The sequence below is a fragment of the Siphateles boraxobius genome, unplaced genomic scaffold (assembly GCF_051911475.1).
Source record: "Siphateles boraxobius isolate OS27281-9 unplaced genomic scaffold, OSU_SipBor_1 274, whole genome shotgun sequence".
Taxonomy (NCBI): Eukaryota; Metazoa; Chordata; class Actinopteri; order Cypriniformes; family Leuciscidae; genus Siphateles; species Siphateles boraxobius.
The window spans coordinates 372104-390000 of NW_027508892.1; the positions used below are offsets into that span (position 1 = coordinate 372104).

A 17897-nucleotide genomic window follows, 5' to 3' on the forward strand; every position below is an offset into this window, starting at 1 on the left:
CTTAGGAAGGATGACTTCGACTCGCCTCTCGATGTCCCAGGAGAGAGACTCTACCAACACCCCCTTAGGAAGAATGGCTTCGACTAGCCACCTCTCGCCTCTCAATGTCCCAGGAGAGGGACTCTACCATCACCCCCTTAGGAAGGATGACTTTGGTTGGCGATTTCTCCAAGCAAAACCAACAAGACACACAAACCACAAACCACAAACACAAGAGACAACGAAAACTGGAATGATCAGGCTGGGTTGTCTTGTGACAGAGAGAAATTACTAAGACTCGACTGTCGTCATTCGTGTAATACTGGAACGCAGTAGATGATCTACATGAGGTGCGTTTCTGTCAATCAGACGCGTCAGATCATGTGACGTGAAGTGATGCGTCTGATCGACAGAAACGCACCTCATGCAGATCATCTACTGCGTTACAGGGAACGTTCTACTAGCTTTAGCTAACTTTCTGGCAAGGTTATGAACAAATGTTCTTCCAGTAACGTTAATAGAACATTCATTCAAAGTTATCTGGTCTTTTAATAATGTTCTCAAAACATCAGCACAAAACATTATCTATACATCATTCATAGAGCGTTTTTCCCCCCCGTAAACATTCAGTTGGAAGTTCATCAAGTTTTCTAAATGTTACTAGTTTCAGAGAACATTCAAAAGTAACGTTCACATAATATTTATTTTCTCTTCTACTCTATATATATTTATAAAAATAAAACAAATTCCATTTACTGCGTTAGGCTGAAGTGGGAAGGGTCACAGCACTTGCTCATTGCTGTCCTATTGTAAGTTGAACAGCTTCTATTGCTCTCCTCATTTGTAAGTCACTTTGGATAAAAGCGTCTGCTAAATGATTAAATGTAAATGTAATGTTTGAAGAATGATCAAATGGAATGTTCACTTAACGTTCTGTTAACTAAGAATTTTTTTAAATCATTAAATAGACTGAATGTTTTGAACGTTCAGAGATAATTCAGAATTAATGTTTTCATAGTTTATTGAGAACATTAGCTTATTGCAATAACGTATTGCTCTTAGATTATAATATGTGTGTGTGCTGAATCAGCTGATGTTCATGTTGTTCATGAGAAACAGTGAGACTCTGTTACTGTGTTTGCTTTTCATCTGCACTCAAGTGTTATTGACAGTCAGAGATTATATTTCATATTCTCTGTGTGTGTCAAATATTGACTGATGTGTGTCGCTTCGCAGCCACGCCTGTGTGAAGTGTGTGTCTGGAGCAGTTACAGCAGGAACTGACTTTACGCACCGTTTACGTGTGTGTGTGTGTGTGTGTGTGTGAGAGAGAGGGAGAGAGAGAGAGTGTGAGTGAGTGAGTGTGCGTTGTGTGTTCCTCACGTTGTGTGTTGTGTGTGTGTGTGTGTGTGTGTGTGCGTATGTTCCTCACGTTGTGTGTGTGTGTGTGTGTGTGTGTGTGTGTTCCTCATGTGAGTGAGTGTGCTTGTGTGTGTGAGGTCAATGGGCAGCTCATGTTTACAGGACCTGATTGTAACCTGCTTTAGCTGCTGTTTGTTAAGCAGGAGGAGATGTTTGTCCACATTAATACACACATTTACTGTGAACATCATATTCAGTGTTCAGTTTCATACGATCCACGAGTGGGATGTTGCTGCCGCAAACACACACCTCTGACCACAGCTGTGTGTGAGTGTTCCTAATGTTGAGTGTGTGTGTGTTTTGTGTTCCTCACATTGTGTGTGGGTGTGTGTGTGTTCCTCGCGTTGTTTGTGTGTGTGTGTGTGTTTGTGTTCCTCATGGTGTGTGTGTGTTCCTCATGTTATGTGTGTGTGTGTGTTCCTCATGTTGTGTGTCTTTGTGTTCCTCATGTTGTGTGTGTGTCTGTGTGTGTGTGTGTTCCTCATGCTGTGTGTGTGTGTGTGTGTGTGTGTGTGTGTTCCTCATGTTGAGTGTGTGTGTGTGTTCCTCATGTTGTGTGTGTGTGTGTGTGTGTGTGTGTGTGTGTGTGTGTTCCTCTTGTGTGTGTGTGTGTGTGTGTGTGTGTGTGTTCCTCATGTTGAGTGTGTGTGTGTGTGTGTGTGTTCCTCATGTTGAGTGTGTTTGTGTGTCCCTTATGTTGTGTGTGTGTGTGTTCCTCATGTTGAGTGTGTGTGTGTTCCTCATGTTGTGTGTGTTTGTGTGTGTGTGTTCCTCATGTTGATTTTGTGTGTGTGTTTTCCTCTTGTGTGTGTGTGTGTGTGTGTGTGTGTGTGTGTGTGTGTGTGTGTGTGTGTGTGTGTGTGTTTGTTTGTGTGTGTTTCTCATGTTGTGTGTCTGTGTGGGTGTGTTCCTCATGTTGTGTTTATGTGTGTGTTCCTCATGTTGTGTGTATGTGTGTTCCTCATGTTGTGTGTGTGTGTGTCTCCTCAGGATTCTAAGATGCTGGCGTCTCTGGAAGCCTCTGGGAAGAGTGAGGTGGATCTGGACCGGATCATCTGTGTGTGTAGTGGACAGGACCTGGTCAACCTCAGCTTCATGTACATGGTGACCGACAACACCGACACGGCCAAGGTAAGCATTACCACGGGAACACACGCGTGACCCGATCAGAGCAACACACGTGTGAGGCGAACTTCTTTCACTAAACCACATTATCAACTAACCTCAACTCATGTTCTCATATTAAGTGCTAACACTTTACAATAAGGTTCATTTGTTAGGGTTAGTTAATGTATTTACTAACATGAACTTACAATGAGCAATATATTTGTTTCAGTATTTATTAATATTTGTTAATGTTAGCTAATAAAAATCCAGCTGTTCATTGTTTGTTAATGTTAGTTCACAGTGCATTAACTAATGTTAAAAAAATACAACCTTTGACTTTAATAACGTATTAGCAGTAATATTCTGATTCGTGAATCAAAGAGAGTCAGTGAAATGAGTCATTTGTTGTTCATCCACTCCAGTTGTTCAAACCGACTCTTATTCCAACTTAATTTTGATGTCCTTTATTAATGTTATTAATGTTTCATGTCACAGATCTGATCTGTAATAGTTTGATTCATGAGATGAATCATTTAGAGCGACTCCTGATTCATCGTGTTTAACTCCTCCTCATTTATGATTGCAGAAGTGGATGGAAGGCCTGAAATCCGTGATTCACAACTTCAAGGCCAATAACGTGTGTCCGATGACGTGCCTGAAGAAACAGTAAGTAGATCCACGAAAGACTCGAAACCAAATAGCGCAATCACATTAAAATAGCACAATGACTTTGAAATAGTGTAATGACGTTGGAATAGCGTAATTACGTTGAAATAGCATAATGATGTAGGAATAGCGCAATGATGTAGAAATAGCGTAATGACGTAGAAATAGCATAATGACGTTGAAATAGCGCAATGACTTTGAAATAGTGTGATGACGTTGGAATAACGTAATGTAGAAATAGCGTAATAATGTAGGAATAGCGTAATGACATTGGAATAGCGTAATGATGTTGAAATAGCATAATGTTGGAATAGCGTAATGACGTAGAAATAGCATAATGACTTAGAAATAGCGTAATGACTTAGAAATAGCGTAATGGTGTAGAAATAGCGTAATGACCTAGAAATAGCGTAAAAGATGTTGGAATAGCGTAATGATGTAGAAATAGCGTAATGACTTAGAAATAGCGTAATGACATTGGAATAACGTAATTACGTTGAAATAGCGTAATGATGTAGGAATAGCGCAATGAAGTTGAAATAGCGTAATGACGTAGAAATAGCGTAATGATGTAGGAATAGCGCAATGAAGTTGAAATAGCGTAATGACGTAGAAATAGCGTAATGACGTAGAAATTGCGTAATGACGTTGAAATAGCGCAATGACTTTGTAATAGTGTAATGACGTTGGAATAACGTAATTACGTTGAAATAGCGTAATGACCTAGAAATAGCGTAAAGATGTAGAAATAGCGTAATGATGTAGAAATAGCGTAATGCTGGAATAGTGTAATGATGTTGAAATAGCGTAATGATGTAGAAATAGTGTAATGATGTAGAAATAGCGTAGGGCTGGACAATAATTCAATATCAATATATATTGCGAATTTTTTTTTTTCGATAACGGTGATATGATTTTTAAACACATTTTCGATATTTCGATTTACAGCATTTGTCACTGACTGACGTTAGGCGCACAGCCGTCAGAAAGAGCAGAACAAAATTGGCTACTTTCCTGATGACGTACACCACAGACACGCAGCCACTGCTCAGCACTAGTAGCTGATCTCCAACGCGGCAAGTTTCAGCCACAGAATGAGCGCCCCTGTCCGCAACGATTGAACGATTCCGATTCTGATTTCGATTCCTTGTTTCGATTCCGGTTCCTAACGAATCTCGATTCCGATTCTTTTAAGAGGCGGGGTCAAAAAAGTTTAGGATATTTTAAATGAGCTAGCTAACCAACGATCTTTCTGAAGGAAATAGTCTAACCTTCTCCATCAATTTTAATTCTATGAACTTTTTACTTTTTATAAACTTTACTATGAATTTCTCACAGGGTTGTTTTCAACTACAATATAAATATCAAATCTATGAACTTGAATATAAATATTATAAATTATGAATATATTTTCACAGGGGTACACTTTCCACAAGAGAGCTTTATTTTTCAAAACCTCATGAAAACACATGAGTGTATGATGCTGCAGGTACTTAAACATGTTACCGTGCTCCCACTGATGGGCTAACCTAGTGCAGAATAGCAAATAAACAATAAGAAACAACTTGTAAAACCTTCGTCATCTGGCGAGGAGAGAGCAACCAGCGAAATAACCTGTGCTTCGAACGGCGTCGAGAGCACTTTTGGAACATATCCATCCCTTGGTTTGATGCTGCGTTCACACCAGACGTGAATAGAGCGTCTGGCGCGAGTGATTTCAATGCAAAGACGCGTTACGAATGGGGACAGGCGCGAATGGGGACAGGCCCGCTTTTCAGTTTATAATGTCTATGTTTACCAAGGGGGCAGTCATGGCCTAATGGTAACAGAGTTGGACTGGTGACCCAAAGGTTGCTGGTTCGATTCCAGTACCGGCAGGAATATGACTGAGGTGTCCTTGAGCAAGGCACCTAACCCCCAATCGCTCCCCGGGCGCCACTCAAGGCTGCCCGCTGCTCCGGGGGTGTGTATCCACGTTTGCAGTGTGTGTGTGTTCACTACTCACTACTCTGCTCCTAATGTGTGTGCACTTACTTGGATGGGTAAAATGCAGAGGTCAAATTCCAAGTATGGGTTACCATACTTGGCCATAACGTGTCACTTTCACTTTCACTTTTATATGGACGCGAATACTCCTTTTTTACGTGCGTCAATTTCGCTCTTGACGCGCAAATGGATTCAGAGTGTTCAAGCGTATAACTAGACGCGGTAGGCGCGAATTTGACGCGCTATTAGCAGCATTAGGACGAGTCTCGAGTTGCTTCGCTCGGTTATGCCAACACTTCCAGTGGACGCTTCTTTGTTGGTGTTCAGCGGTTTCTTCTTCCGGTCGGCGGACTGTGAATCGAAACTAGGAATCGAAATTTAAACTTTTGAACGATACCGGGAAAATCGCAAAGCTAGTCCCGGTTCCAATCGAGACTCGATACTCGATACCCAAGCCTAAATGTGACTGAACGAGCTTCCACAGGTGAGGAGAAAGCTGACAAAATAGTTGATAAGAGAGGAAAGACTAATTCAGTGGTATAAATTCAGTGGTGTTTCAGCGTGCTGCAAAATGTGGCGGAGTGTGACTGCCGAGTCCGACTAGCAGCGGGAACAGATCAGACGAGGATCAGGAGATAGACTGTGCCGATGCGCGCGTCCGCGGCCAGGAACGTCGCGTCCACACTCTAAAAATAGCTCACCGAAAGTTCTAATGAGCAGGTATCGCTCCCTGTGAATGTCCTGACGCGCACACACACACGCACACGACGCGCAGAATCCAGTTCCCTTTCTTTAGCGCTTGAATAATAACACACACATTTATGCCAAAATGTCCGTTTTGTCAATTGTATCCTCACAAGAACAGTCTAAATGAGTTAAATAAAATCTTAAATGAAAGTTAAGAGTAGCCTAAAAGAGAATATTAAATGCGTTGGATCCTCTCATCAGCGACAGATCTTAAAGGGACAGCAGCCAATTCTGTCTGTCAGTTAAGTTAACCAAAGAACAAAGGGGAACAGAGCAAATTACTCACTGATGTTGTCTAAAGATCGTGTGTAGCTTTAATAAGGATTAATCTATATTTAATTTATAATTTATGCAGTTCAGACTATTTCATAACCTTATTCAATTTCTGTATATTTCAGTTTTATTTACACACAAAACATTAATGGTGAACATTTTTGACTTTATAAAATGATTATCTCAAGTCGTGAAAAAAGTAAGACATTATTTTGTTATACATAGTTTAGTAGCCTACTTTTATTTATGATGTACATCATTACACTATTTCTACATCATTAGGCTATTTCTACATCATTACGCTATTTCTACATCATTACGCTATTTCTACGTCATTACGCTATTTCTACGTCATTACGCAATTTCTACATCATTACGCTATTTCTACATCATTACGCTATTTCTACACCATTACACTATTTCTACATCATTACGCTATTTCTACATCATTACGCTATTTCTACGTCATTACGCTATTTCTACATCATTACGCTATTTCTACATCATTACGCTATTTCTACATCATTACGCTATTTCTACATCATTACGCTATTTCTACGTCATTACGCTATTTCTACATCATTACGCTATTTCTACGTCATTACGCTATTTCTACGTCATTACGCTATTTCTACATCATTACGCTATTTCTACATCATTACGCTATTTCTACATCATTACACTATTTCTACATCATTACGCTATTTCTACATCATTACGCTATTTCTACATCATTACGCTATTTCTACGTCATTACGCTATTTCTACATCATTACGCTATTTCTACATCATTATGGTATTTCTACATCATTACGCTATTTCTACGTCATTACGCTATTTCTACGTCATTACGCTATTTCTACGTCATTACGCTATTTGTACACCATTAAACTATTTCTACATCATTACGCTATTTCTACATCATTATGGTATTTCTACATCATTACGCTATTTCTACTCATTACGCTATTTCTACGTCATTACGCAATTTCTACGTCATTACACTATTTCTACATCATTACGCTATTTCTACATCATTACATTATTTCTACGTCATTACACTATTTCTACATCATTACGCTATTTCTACATCATTACGCTATTCCAACGTCATTACGCTATTTCTACATCATTATGGTATTTCTACATCATTACGCTATTTCTACGTCATTACGCTATTTCTACATCATTACGCTATTCCAACATCATTACGCTATTTCTACGTCATTACTCTATTCCAACGTCATTACGCTATTTCTACATCATTACGCTATTTCTACATCATTACACTATTTCTACTTCATTACGCTATTCCAACATCATTACGCTATTTCTACGTCATTACGCTATTCCAACATCAATACGCTATTTCTACGTCATTACTCTATTCCAACGTCATTACGCTATTTCTACATCATTACGCTATTTCTACATCATTACACTATTTCTACCTCATTACGCTATTTCTACATCATTACGCTATTTCTACATCATTCCGCTATTTCTACAACATTACACTATTTCTACCTCATTACGCTATTTCTACATCATTACGCTATTCCAACATCAATACGCTATTTCTACGTCATTACTCTATTCCAACGTCATTACGCTATTTCTACATCATTACGCTATTTCTACATCATTACGCTATTTCTACATCATTACGCTATTCCAACATCATTACGCTATTTCTACGTCATTACGCTATTCCAACGTCATTACGCTATTTCTACATCATTATGGTATTTCTACATCATTATGGTATTTCTACATCATTATGGTATTTCTACATCATTACGCTATTTCTACGTCATTACCATATTCCAACATCATTACGCTATTTCTACATCATTACGCTATTTCTACATCATTATGGTATTTCTACATCATTATGGTATTTCTACATCATTACGCTATTTCTACGTCATTACCATATTCCAACATCATTACACTATTTCTACATCATTATGGTACTTCCACATCATTACGCTATTTCTACATCATTACGCTATTTCTACATCAGTACGCTATTCCAACGTCATTACGCTATTTCTACATCATTACGCTATTTCTACATCATTATGGTATTTCTACATCATTATGGTATTTCTACATCATTACGCTATTTCTACGTCATTACGCTATTCCAACGTCATTACGCTATTTCTACATCATTACGCTATTTCTACATCATTATGGTATTTCTACATCATTATGGTATTTCTACATCATTACGCTATTTCTACGTCATTACGCTATTTCTACATCATTATGGTATTCCAACGTCATTACGCTATTTCTACATCATTACGCTATTTCTACATCATTATGGTATTTCTACATCATTACGCTATTTCTACATCATTACACTATTTCTACATCATTACGCTATTTCTACATCATTACGCTATTCCAACATCATTACGCTATTTCTACGTCATTACGCTATTCCAACGTCATTACGCTATTTCTACATCATTACGCTATTTCTACATCATTACGCTATTTCTACATCATTACGCTATTTCTACATCATTACTACATCATTACGCTATTTCTACATCATTACGCTATTTCTACATCATTACTACATCATTACGCTATTTCTACATCATTACGCTATTTCTACATCATTATGGTATTTCTACATCATTACGCTATTTCTACATCATTACGCTATTTCTACATCATTACGCTATTTCTACATCATTACGCTATTCCAACATCATTACGCTATTTCTACGTCATTACGCTATTCCAACGTCATTACGCTATTTCTACATCATTACGCTATTTCTACATCATTACGCTATTTCTACATCATTACTACATCATTACGCTATTTCTACGTCATTACGCTATTTCTACGTCATTACGCTATTCCAACGTCATTACGCTATTTCTACATCATTACGCTATTTCTACATCATTATGCTATTTCTACATCATTACGCTATTTCTACGTCATTACACTATTTCTACATCATTACATATACATTATACATATACATATACAAATACATTTCTCTCTCTCTCTCTGTCTAGTTGGATGAGACTCTCCTTCGTGACGAACGTCAGTGGGAAGATCCCGGTTCGAGGGTGAGTGTGATTTGTCCCCGTCGTCTCTGTGTTCTGGAGTGTTTTATCTGACGGGTCTCGTCTATCGCAGCATCACTCGGACCTTCGGCTCGGGAAAAACGGAGAAGGGAATCTTCCAGGCCCTGAAGGAACTCGGTTTGCCCAGCGGGAAGGTCAGAGGTCATCCCATTCTCTCCAAAAAATATATAAATCATACAATTATAGTAAATAAATAAATAAAATAAATAATAAAAAAGAATTTTTTAATAAATAAAAAAGGATTAAAAGACACATTTGTAAGTAATGGAATTAAATAAATAAATAATTTTGGATTACATTTTTAATTAATAAATGAATAAAAAAGTTCCAATAAAATGAATGAATAAATATATTATAATAAATAAACTGAAAATTAAAATAAATAAAAAAGACTAAAATACAAATTTATAAATGAATTAAATAAATGTCAAACAGAGATTAAAATGTATGATGAAAGTTAAATTAAATAAAAAAATTAATTAAATAAAAATTAAATAAATAAATCGATAGAAAAAATGGATTAAAATACAAATTTGTAAGTAAATTAGTAAAATAAATAAATAATAAATATTTCAATAAAATAAATGTTTTAATAAATGACCAAAATTGTTTTAAAAAAAGATTAAAATGAATGACAATAGTTCAATTAAAAATAAACTAATAAATAGATTTACATTAGATAACTAATTTAATAATTAAAATAAATTAATAAATAGAAAAGAAAAAATAATTTTAAAATAAATGAGAAATACATTTCAATCAAATAAAATGGTTTAATAAATGAATAAAATAAATAGTAAAAATAGATTAAATTAATTACAAAAGTTAAATTAACAATAAATAGATAAAAATATATATTTTTTAAAAACTAAATATTTTCCAAATAATATTGTACACATATTTATAATATTTATTTTTCATAGTGTAGATTTAGTCTTTAGACTTAAAAAATAATCGCTGCCTTTTATATGATCATATATTAGGGTCTGTGGATCTAAAAGACATCTAAAAACTCTTGAAAACCTAGTTTAATCTGAATACTATTGAAAGAACCTGCCAGTTCAATAAATCAAAACCGATATAATCACAGAAAATCTGACCTGGTTTGCAGGGGTTTTAGATGCTGTTTAACCTGCTGATTGTCTTGTGTCCTCCAGAATGATGAGATCGAGCACTCGGCCTTCACCTTCGACATCTTCTACGCCCTCACTCAGAAGATCTGCCCTCGCACAGACATCGAGGAGCTATTCAAGAAGATGTAGGTCCCTAGCGCTAACACTGCGTGGTTAACTAGCGGTTAACTAGCTGTCAGAGTGATGATGGACAGCAGCACTAACGACAGGAGAGCGACTCTAACGCTTTAGCAGTTCAACATTAACCTGTGTTTCACTAACTGAGTGTCTGTGGAGCGTTTGACAGGAGTCGTACTGATGCTTGACATGTCTAATTCTCTCTCTCTCTCTCTCTCTCTCTCTCTCTCTCTCTCTCTCTCTCTCTCTCTCTCTAACTCTCTCTTTCTCTCTCTATTTAAAGGTTTTGTTTGTGTTGTAACCAAACCAAATCTCTTCTGCTCAATTTCTTTGCAGCAACGGAGACAAAAGTGATTATTTAACCGTAGAGCAGTTAGTCAGCTTTCTGAATGAAGTAAGCTCTTTATTATTTATTAACTGTGAGTGTGAGAGTGAGTGAGAGGGTGTGTGTGAGAGAGAGTGTGAGAGTGTGTGAGAGAGTGTGTTTGAGTGTGAGAGTGAGTGAGACAGTGGGAGTGAGAGAGAGAGTGAGAGTGTGTTTGAGTGTGAGTGAGAGTGAGATTGTGTTTGAGTGTGAGTGAGTGAGAGAGTGTGTTTGAGTGTGAGTGAGTGAGAGAGTGTGTTTGAGTGTGAGAGTGAGAGTGAGTGAGACAGTGGGAGTGAGAGAGAGAGTGAGAGTGTGTTTGAGTGTGAGTGAGAGTGAGTATGAGTGAGAGAGTGTGTTTGAGTGTGTGTGTGTGAGAGAGTGTGTTTGAGTGTGAGTGAGTGAGAGAGTGTGTTTGAGTGTGTGTGGGTGAGAGAGAGTGTGAGTGTGTTTGAGTGTGAGTGTGTTTGAGTGTGAGTGTGTTTGAGTGTGAGAGTGAGAGTGAGTGAGACAGTGGGAGTGAGAGAGAGAGTGTGAGTGTGTTTGAGTGTGAGTGTGTTTGAGTGTGAGAGTGAGAGTGAGTGAGACAGTGGGAGTGAGAGAGAGAGTGTGAGTGTGTTTGAGTGTGAGTGTGTTTGAGTGTGAGTGTGTTTGAGTGTGAGAGTGAGAGTGAGTGAGACAGTGGGAGTGAGAGAGAGAGTGTGAGTGTGTTTGAGTGTGAGTGAGAGTGAGTATGAGTGAGAGAGTGTGTTTGAGTGTGTGTGTGTGAGAGAGTGTGTTTGAGTGTGAGTGAGTGAGTGAGTGAGAGAGTGTGTTTGAGTGTGTGTGGGTGAGAGAGAGTGTGAGTGTGTTTGAGTGTGAGTGTGTTTGAGTGTGAGAGTGTTAGAGTGAGAGTGTGTGATAGAGTGAGAGTGTGTGAGTGAGGGTGTGTGAGAGTGTTAGAGAGAGTGAGAGAGAGAATGTTAGTGAGAGTGTGTGAGAGAGTGATAGTTAGAGTGGCCCTCATTTATCAAAAGTGCGTACACCAAATTTCCAGCGTACACCTGGCGTACACCCAAAACCACGGTGACTTTGATATTTATCAATATGGACGTTGGCGTATGGCACGCTCAAATCCTACGCCAGGTCAGGAGGTGGTGTACATGTACGCACGTTTTGAGTTAGTGCGGAAATGCGCAGAAAAACAATTCCTAACACCACAAAACGCACTGACAAACTAAAAGATATGAGGAGCTCTTTTCCAAAACGCGATAAACGCCATTTTTAAAAATAAATTTGTATTTTATTTCTATTAATACACTAGTGTTGTGTCTGCAAAGATGAAATTGATGATCACCATCTCCGTAGTGAACGCGCCTATAGAGAGAGTAGCCTATTTCTTTTCGTTTATAATTGTTTCGTTTAAAGACATTTCAAGCTTTCTTTATAGATATATTTCTCATGTCTGTGAGGCATATACTGAGTTTCGGTTAATTTGTGATGAGATGCGCTCCAGTTCACGTGCAATGCAAGGGACCGCGCCCGCGCCTCCATGTCATGACTCATGATTATATTGTCTGCTATTGGCTTCTTATTTATTAAATCCAGGCAATTGGTTGATGAAAAAAATATTAAAATTAAGATACAATTTATACAAAACGAAATTCTCTTTAAAGAAAGGCTTTCTACAAAACTTAATTAAGTGGCCAAAATCATGTCTGAGCATGTCTCCCGATATATTGCACATCCTATCTTCGCCTATGTTCACTTTTCATAATCAACATAGATGGGAAAAAATAACATTATAATTTTTTTGACAAATATGAAATTAAATGCACTTAGTTAATGGCTACAACACGTAGCCTAATAGTAGGCCTGAATATTGTTATCATTACTTTTTACAAGTTCGGCACGAATGACTATTAGCCTAAATGTGTTACTAAATGATTTGAATGTATTTTTAACATTGTTGTATTTAAGGACTCTATTTGTGTGTTATTTTTAAATTTTTTTTTTTTATGTGGTGGACAATATTGCAACGTGACATTGGAAATATTTATTTTATTTTTACTATTTAATTTATTTTACTATTTATTTTGTTTGCCTTTTATTTATTTCATGCAGTTGCACTTATTTAATTTATATTCATTTATAGTATGAGTCCCTGATTATATGTTGCATGTTCTCTTCTTGTTGTTTTTGTTGTTGTTGTTTTAGACAAAAAATGGATGGATTTATAGCGTTTTGAAAAAAATATATAATTAACTTTGAATTTATCATCAACAATATTGTTGTTTGATTTAATAATAATTTTTCATGATGGTGATGGTCTCAATCTCCAGAGAAGTGTCTCCTCTTTGCCGTCTTCCGTGTGTCCATGGCGTAAAATGAGGGTGTGGGGGAAGCGGATACTTGAATATATAGGGGCGTGTTATTCTAATGACGATCGTTTTCAGCCACGGCATTTATCAAGGGCAGGTATTGCGTACACCTGGATTTCAAAGGTACGCACAGCTTCATAAATCAGGCGGTGAGAGGAGTGTAAGCATAACCTTACGCCAACATATACGCCCGTTACTACGCAAGAATGATAAATGAGGGCCAGTGTGAGAGTGTGTGAGAGAGTGAGAGTGTGAGTGAGAGTGAGTGAGATTGTGTTTGAGTGTGAGTGAGTGAGAGTGTTAGAGAGAGTGAGAGTGTGAGTGAGAGAGTGTGTTTGAGTGTGAGTGAGAGAGAGTGTGTGTGAGAGAGAGAGAGAGTGTGTGTTTGAGTGTGAGTGAGAGAGAGTGTGTGAGAGAGAGAGAGAGTGTGTGTTTGAGTGTGAGTGAGAGAGAGTGTGTGAGAGAGAGAGAGAGTGTGTGTTTGAGTGTGAGTGAGAGAGAGTGTGTGAGAGAGAGTGTGTGTGAGAGAGTGTGTGTGAGAGAGTGTGAGTGAGAGAGTGTGTTTGAGTGTGAGAGTGTGTTTGAGTGTGAGAGTGTGTTTGAGTGTGAGAGAGTGAGAGTGTGTGAGTGAGAGAGTGAGAGTGTTAGAGAGAGTGATAGTTAGAGTGTGAGTGAGTGAGAGTGTTAGAGAAAGTGAGAGTGAGAGTGTGAGTGAGAGTGAGTGAGAGAGTGTGAGTGAGAGTGTTAGAGAGAGTGAGAGTGTGAGTGAGAGTGTGTGAGAGAGTGTGTTCGAGTGTGAGTGAGTGAGAGTGTGAGTGAGAGAGTGTGTTTGAGTGTGAGTGTGTGAGTGTGAGTGTGAGTGAGAGAGAGTGTGTGAGAGAGAGAGTGTGTGAGAGAGTGTGTTTGAGTGTGAGTGAGTGAGAGTGTGAGTGAGAGAGTGTGTTTGAGTGTGAGTGTGTGAGTGTGAGTGAGAGAGAGTGTGTGAGAGAGAGTGTGTGTTTGAGTGTGAGTGAGAGTGTGTGAGAGAGAGTGTGAGAGTGTGTTTGAGTGTGAGAGAGTGATAGTGTGTGAGAGAGTGAGAGTGTTAGAGAGAGTGAAAGAGAGAATGTTAGTGAGAGTGTTAGAGTGAGAGTGTTAGAGTGAGAGTGTTAGAGAGAGTGAGAGAATGTGAGAGTGTTAGAGTGAGAGTGTGAGAGTGTGAGAGAGTGAGAGAGAGAATGTTAGTTAGAGTGAGAGAGAATGAGAGTGAGAGTGTGTGAGAGAGTGATAGTTACAGTGAGAGTGAGTGTGTGAGAGTGTGTGAGAGAGTGTGTTTGAGTGTGAGTGAGAGAGAGTGTGTGAGAGAAAGAGTGTGTTTGAGTGTGAGAGAGAGAGTGTGTGAGAGAGAGTGTGAGTGAGAGAGTGTGTTTGAGTGTTAGTGAGTGAGAGTGTTAGAGTGAGAGTGTTAGAGTGAGAGTGTTAGAGTGAGAGTGTTAGAGTGAGAGTGTTAGAGTGAGAGTGTTAGAGTGAGAGTGTTAGAGTGAGAGTGTTAGAGAGAGTGTTAGAGTGAGTGTTAGTGTGTGAGAGTGTGAGAGTCTTAGAGTGAGGGTGTTAGAGTGAGAGTGTTAGAGTGAGAGTGTTAGAGTGAGAGTGTTAGAGTGAGAGTGTTAGAGTGAGAGTGTTAGAGTGAGAGTGTTAGAGTGAGTGTTAGTGTGTGAGAGTGTGAGAGTCTTAGAGTGAGGGTGTTAGAGTGAGGGTGTTAGAGTGAGGGTGTTAGAGTGAGGGTGTTAGAGTGAGAGTGTTAGAGTGAGAGTGTTAGTGTGTGAGTGAGAGAGTGAGGGTGTTAGAGTTAGAGTGAGAGTGTGAGTGAGAGAGTGAGGGTGTTAGAGTTAGAGTGAGAGTGTTAGAGTGAGAGTGTTAGAGTGAGAGTGTTAGAGTGAGAGTGTTAGAGTGAGAGTGTTAGAGTGAGAGTGTTAGAGTGAGAGTGTTAGAGTGAGAGTGTTAGAGAGAGTGTTAGAGTGAGTGTTAGTGTGTGAGAGTGTGAGAGTCTTAGAGTGAGGGTGTTAGAGTGAGGGTGTTAGAGTGAGGGTGTTAGAGTGAGGGTGTTAGAGTGAGAGTGTTAGAGTGAGAGTGTTAGTGTGTGAGTGAGAGAGTGAGGGTGTTAGAGTTAGAGTGAGAGTGTTAGTGTGTGAGTGAGAGAGTGAGGGTGTTAGAGTGAGAGTGTTAGAGTGAGAGTGTTATAGTGAGAGTGTTAGAGTGAGAGTGTTAGAGTGAGTGAGAGAGTGAGAGTGTTAGAGTGAGGGTGTTAGAGTGAGGGTGTTAGAGTGAGAGTGTTAGTGTGTGAGTGAGAGAGTGAGGGTGTTAGAGTGAGAGTGTTAGAGTGAGAGTGTTAGTGTGTGAGTGAGAGAGTGAGGGTGTTAGAGTGTTAGAGTGAGAGTGTTAGAGAGAGTGAGAGAATTTGAGAGTGTTAGAGTGAGAGTGTTAGTGTGTGTGTGAGTGAGACAGAGAGTGTTAGAGTGTTAGAGTGAGAGTGTTAGAGTGAGAGTGTTAGAGTGAGAGTGTTAGAGTGAGAGTGTTAGAGTGAGAGTGTTAGAGTGAGAGTGAGAGTGTTAGAGTGAGAGTGTTAGAGTGAGAGTGTTAGAGTGAGAGTGTTAGAGTGAGAGTGTTAGAGTGAGAGTGTTAGAGTTAGAGTGAGAGTGAGAGTGTTAGTGTGAGAGTGTTAGAGTGAGAGTGTTAGAGAGAGTGAGAGAGAGAATGTTAGTGAGAGTGTTAGAGTGAGAGAGAATGAGAGTGAGTGAGAGTGTGTGTGAGAGTGTGTTTGAGTGTGAGTGAGAGAGAGTGTGAGAGAGTGAGAGTATGTGAGTGAGAGTGTGTGAGAGAGTGAGAGTGTTAGAGAGAGTGAAAGAGAGAATGTTAGTGAGAGTGAGTGAGAGTGTCAGAGTGAGAGTGTTAGAGTGTGAGAGTGAGTGAGAGAGTGAGAGTGTTAGAGTGAGTGAGAGTGTTAGAGAGAGTGAGCGAATGTGAGAGTGAGAGAATGTGAGAGTGTTAGAGAGAGTGAGAGTGTTAGAGTGAGAGTGTGTGAGAGTGAGTGAGAGTGTGTGAGAGTGAGTGAGAGTGTGTGAGAGAGTGTGTTTGAGTGTTAGTGAGAGAGAGTGTGTGAGAGAGAGAGTGTGAGTGAGAGAGAGTGTGTGAGAGAGAGTGTGAGTGAGAGACTGTGTTTGAATGTGAGAGAGTGAGAGTGTTAGAGAGAGTGAAACAGAATGTTAGTGAGAGTGAGAGTGTGTGAGTGAGAGTGTTAGAGTGTGTGAGTGAGAGTGAGTGTGTGTGTGTGAGTGAGAGTGTTAGAGTGAGTGTGAGTGAGAGTGAGTGAGAGAGTGAGAGTGTGAGAGTGAGTGTGAGTGAGAGAGTGTGTGAGTTAGAGTGAGTGAGTGTGTGAGTGAGAGTGAGTGTGAGTGAGAGAGTGTGTGAGTGAGAGAGTGTGTGAGTGAGAGAGTGTGTGTGAGTGAGAGTGAGTGTGAGTGAGAGAGTGTGTGAGTGAGAGAGTGTGTGAGTGAGAGAGTGTGTGAGTGAGAGTGAGTGTGTGAGTGAGAGTGAGTGTGAGTGAGAGAGTGTGTGAGTGAGAGAGTGTGTGAGTGAGAGAGTGTGTGAGTGAGAGAGTGTGTGAGTGAGAGAGTGTGTGAGTGAGAGAGTGTGTGAGTGAGAGAGTGTGTGAGTGAGAGAGTGTGTGAGTGAGTGAGAGAGTGTGAGAGTGAGTGAGAGAGTGTGTGTGTGAGTGAGAGTGAGTGTGTGAGTGAGAGTGAGAGTGAGTGTGTGAGTGAGAGTGAGTGTGTGAGTGAGAGTGAGTGAGTGAGAGAGTGTGTGAGTGAGAGTGAGAGTGTGATAGAGTGTGAGTGTGAGAGAGTGTGAGTGTGAGAGAGTGTGAGTGAGAGAGTGTGAGTGAGAGTGAGTGTGTGAGTGTGAGAGAGTTTTAGTGAGTGAGAGTGAGAGTGTGAGAGAATGAGAGAGAGAGAGAGAGAGAGAGAGTGTGTGTGTGTGTCTGTGTGTGTGTGTGTGTGTGTGTGTGTGTGTGTGTGCGTGCATGTCGCTCTGCTGTCTGTCTGTGGTGATGGTCCTGCTTCCGTGTACCTGTGTTTGCGAACGTGTGTGTGTGTGTGTGTGTGTGTGTGTGTGTGTGTGTGTGTGTGTGTGTGTGTGTGTGTGTGTGTGTGTGTATGTGTGTCACGCTTCGCACGGGTCTGAGTGTCTCGCTGTGCTTCGTTCTGGTGTTTTTTTGTGCTTATCTGGCGTTTGCTGCAGTGTCACACACATGATCACTGAATGCACACACTTGTTTGTGAACTGTAGTGTCAGTTAGTGATGTCATCAGAAACGATGAACTGATACTCATCTGTTCTCCGTCCGTCTGCTTTAATAGCGATTTCCAGTGGGGAGACACTGAGTTTTATGTGACACTGATTTCTAACACACGGCTGTATTTTCATGAGTGTCTCTGAGGACGAACTATTCCTCGATGAAGATGTTTGTTTTCCCTGCAGAACCAGCGGGACCCTCGACTCAACGAGATCCTCTTCCCGTTTTATGAAGCCAAACGAGTGACGCAGATCATCGAGAAGTACGAGAGAGACGCTGACTTAAGAAAGAAAG

The 17897-nt window shown here is 39.7% G+C and overlaps 1 protein-coding gene across 7 annotated transcripts in view; it reads left to right on the forward strand.

Moving 5' to 3' along the window:
- The window catches only part of plcb4b (phospholipase C, beta 4b), a 146284-nt gene that overhangs the window by 50654 nt on the left and 77733 nt on the right, over nucleotides 1-17897 (forward strand). For all 7 annotated transcript variants that reach the window (XR_013207528.1, XR_013207532.1, XR_013207531.1 and 4 more), the window contains 7 exons: nucleotides 2392-2532; nucleotides 3095-3174; nucleotides 9229-9282; nucleotides 9353-9434; nucleotides 10458-10558; nucleotides 10887-10944; nucleotides 17789-17897. Coding sequence is in view for 1 of the 7 variants with exons in the window: in XM_077245641.1 (XP_077101756.1) it covers nucleotides 2392-2532; nucleotides 3095-3174; nucleotides 9229-9282; nucleotides 9353-9434; nucleotides 10458-10558; nucleotides 10887-10944; nucleotides 17789-17897 (625 nt within the window). In the remaining 6 variants the exon portion in view is untranslated. The remainder of the gene's footprint in view (nucleotides 1-2391; nucleotides 2533-3094; nucleotides 3175-9228; nucleotides 9283-9352; nucleotides 9435-10457; nucleotides 10559-10886; nucleotides 10945-17788) is intronic.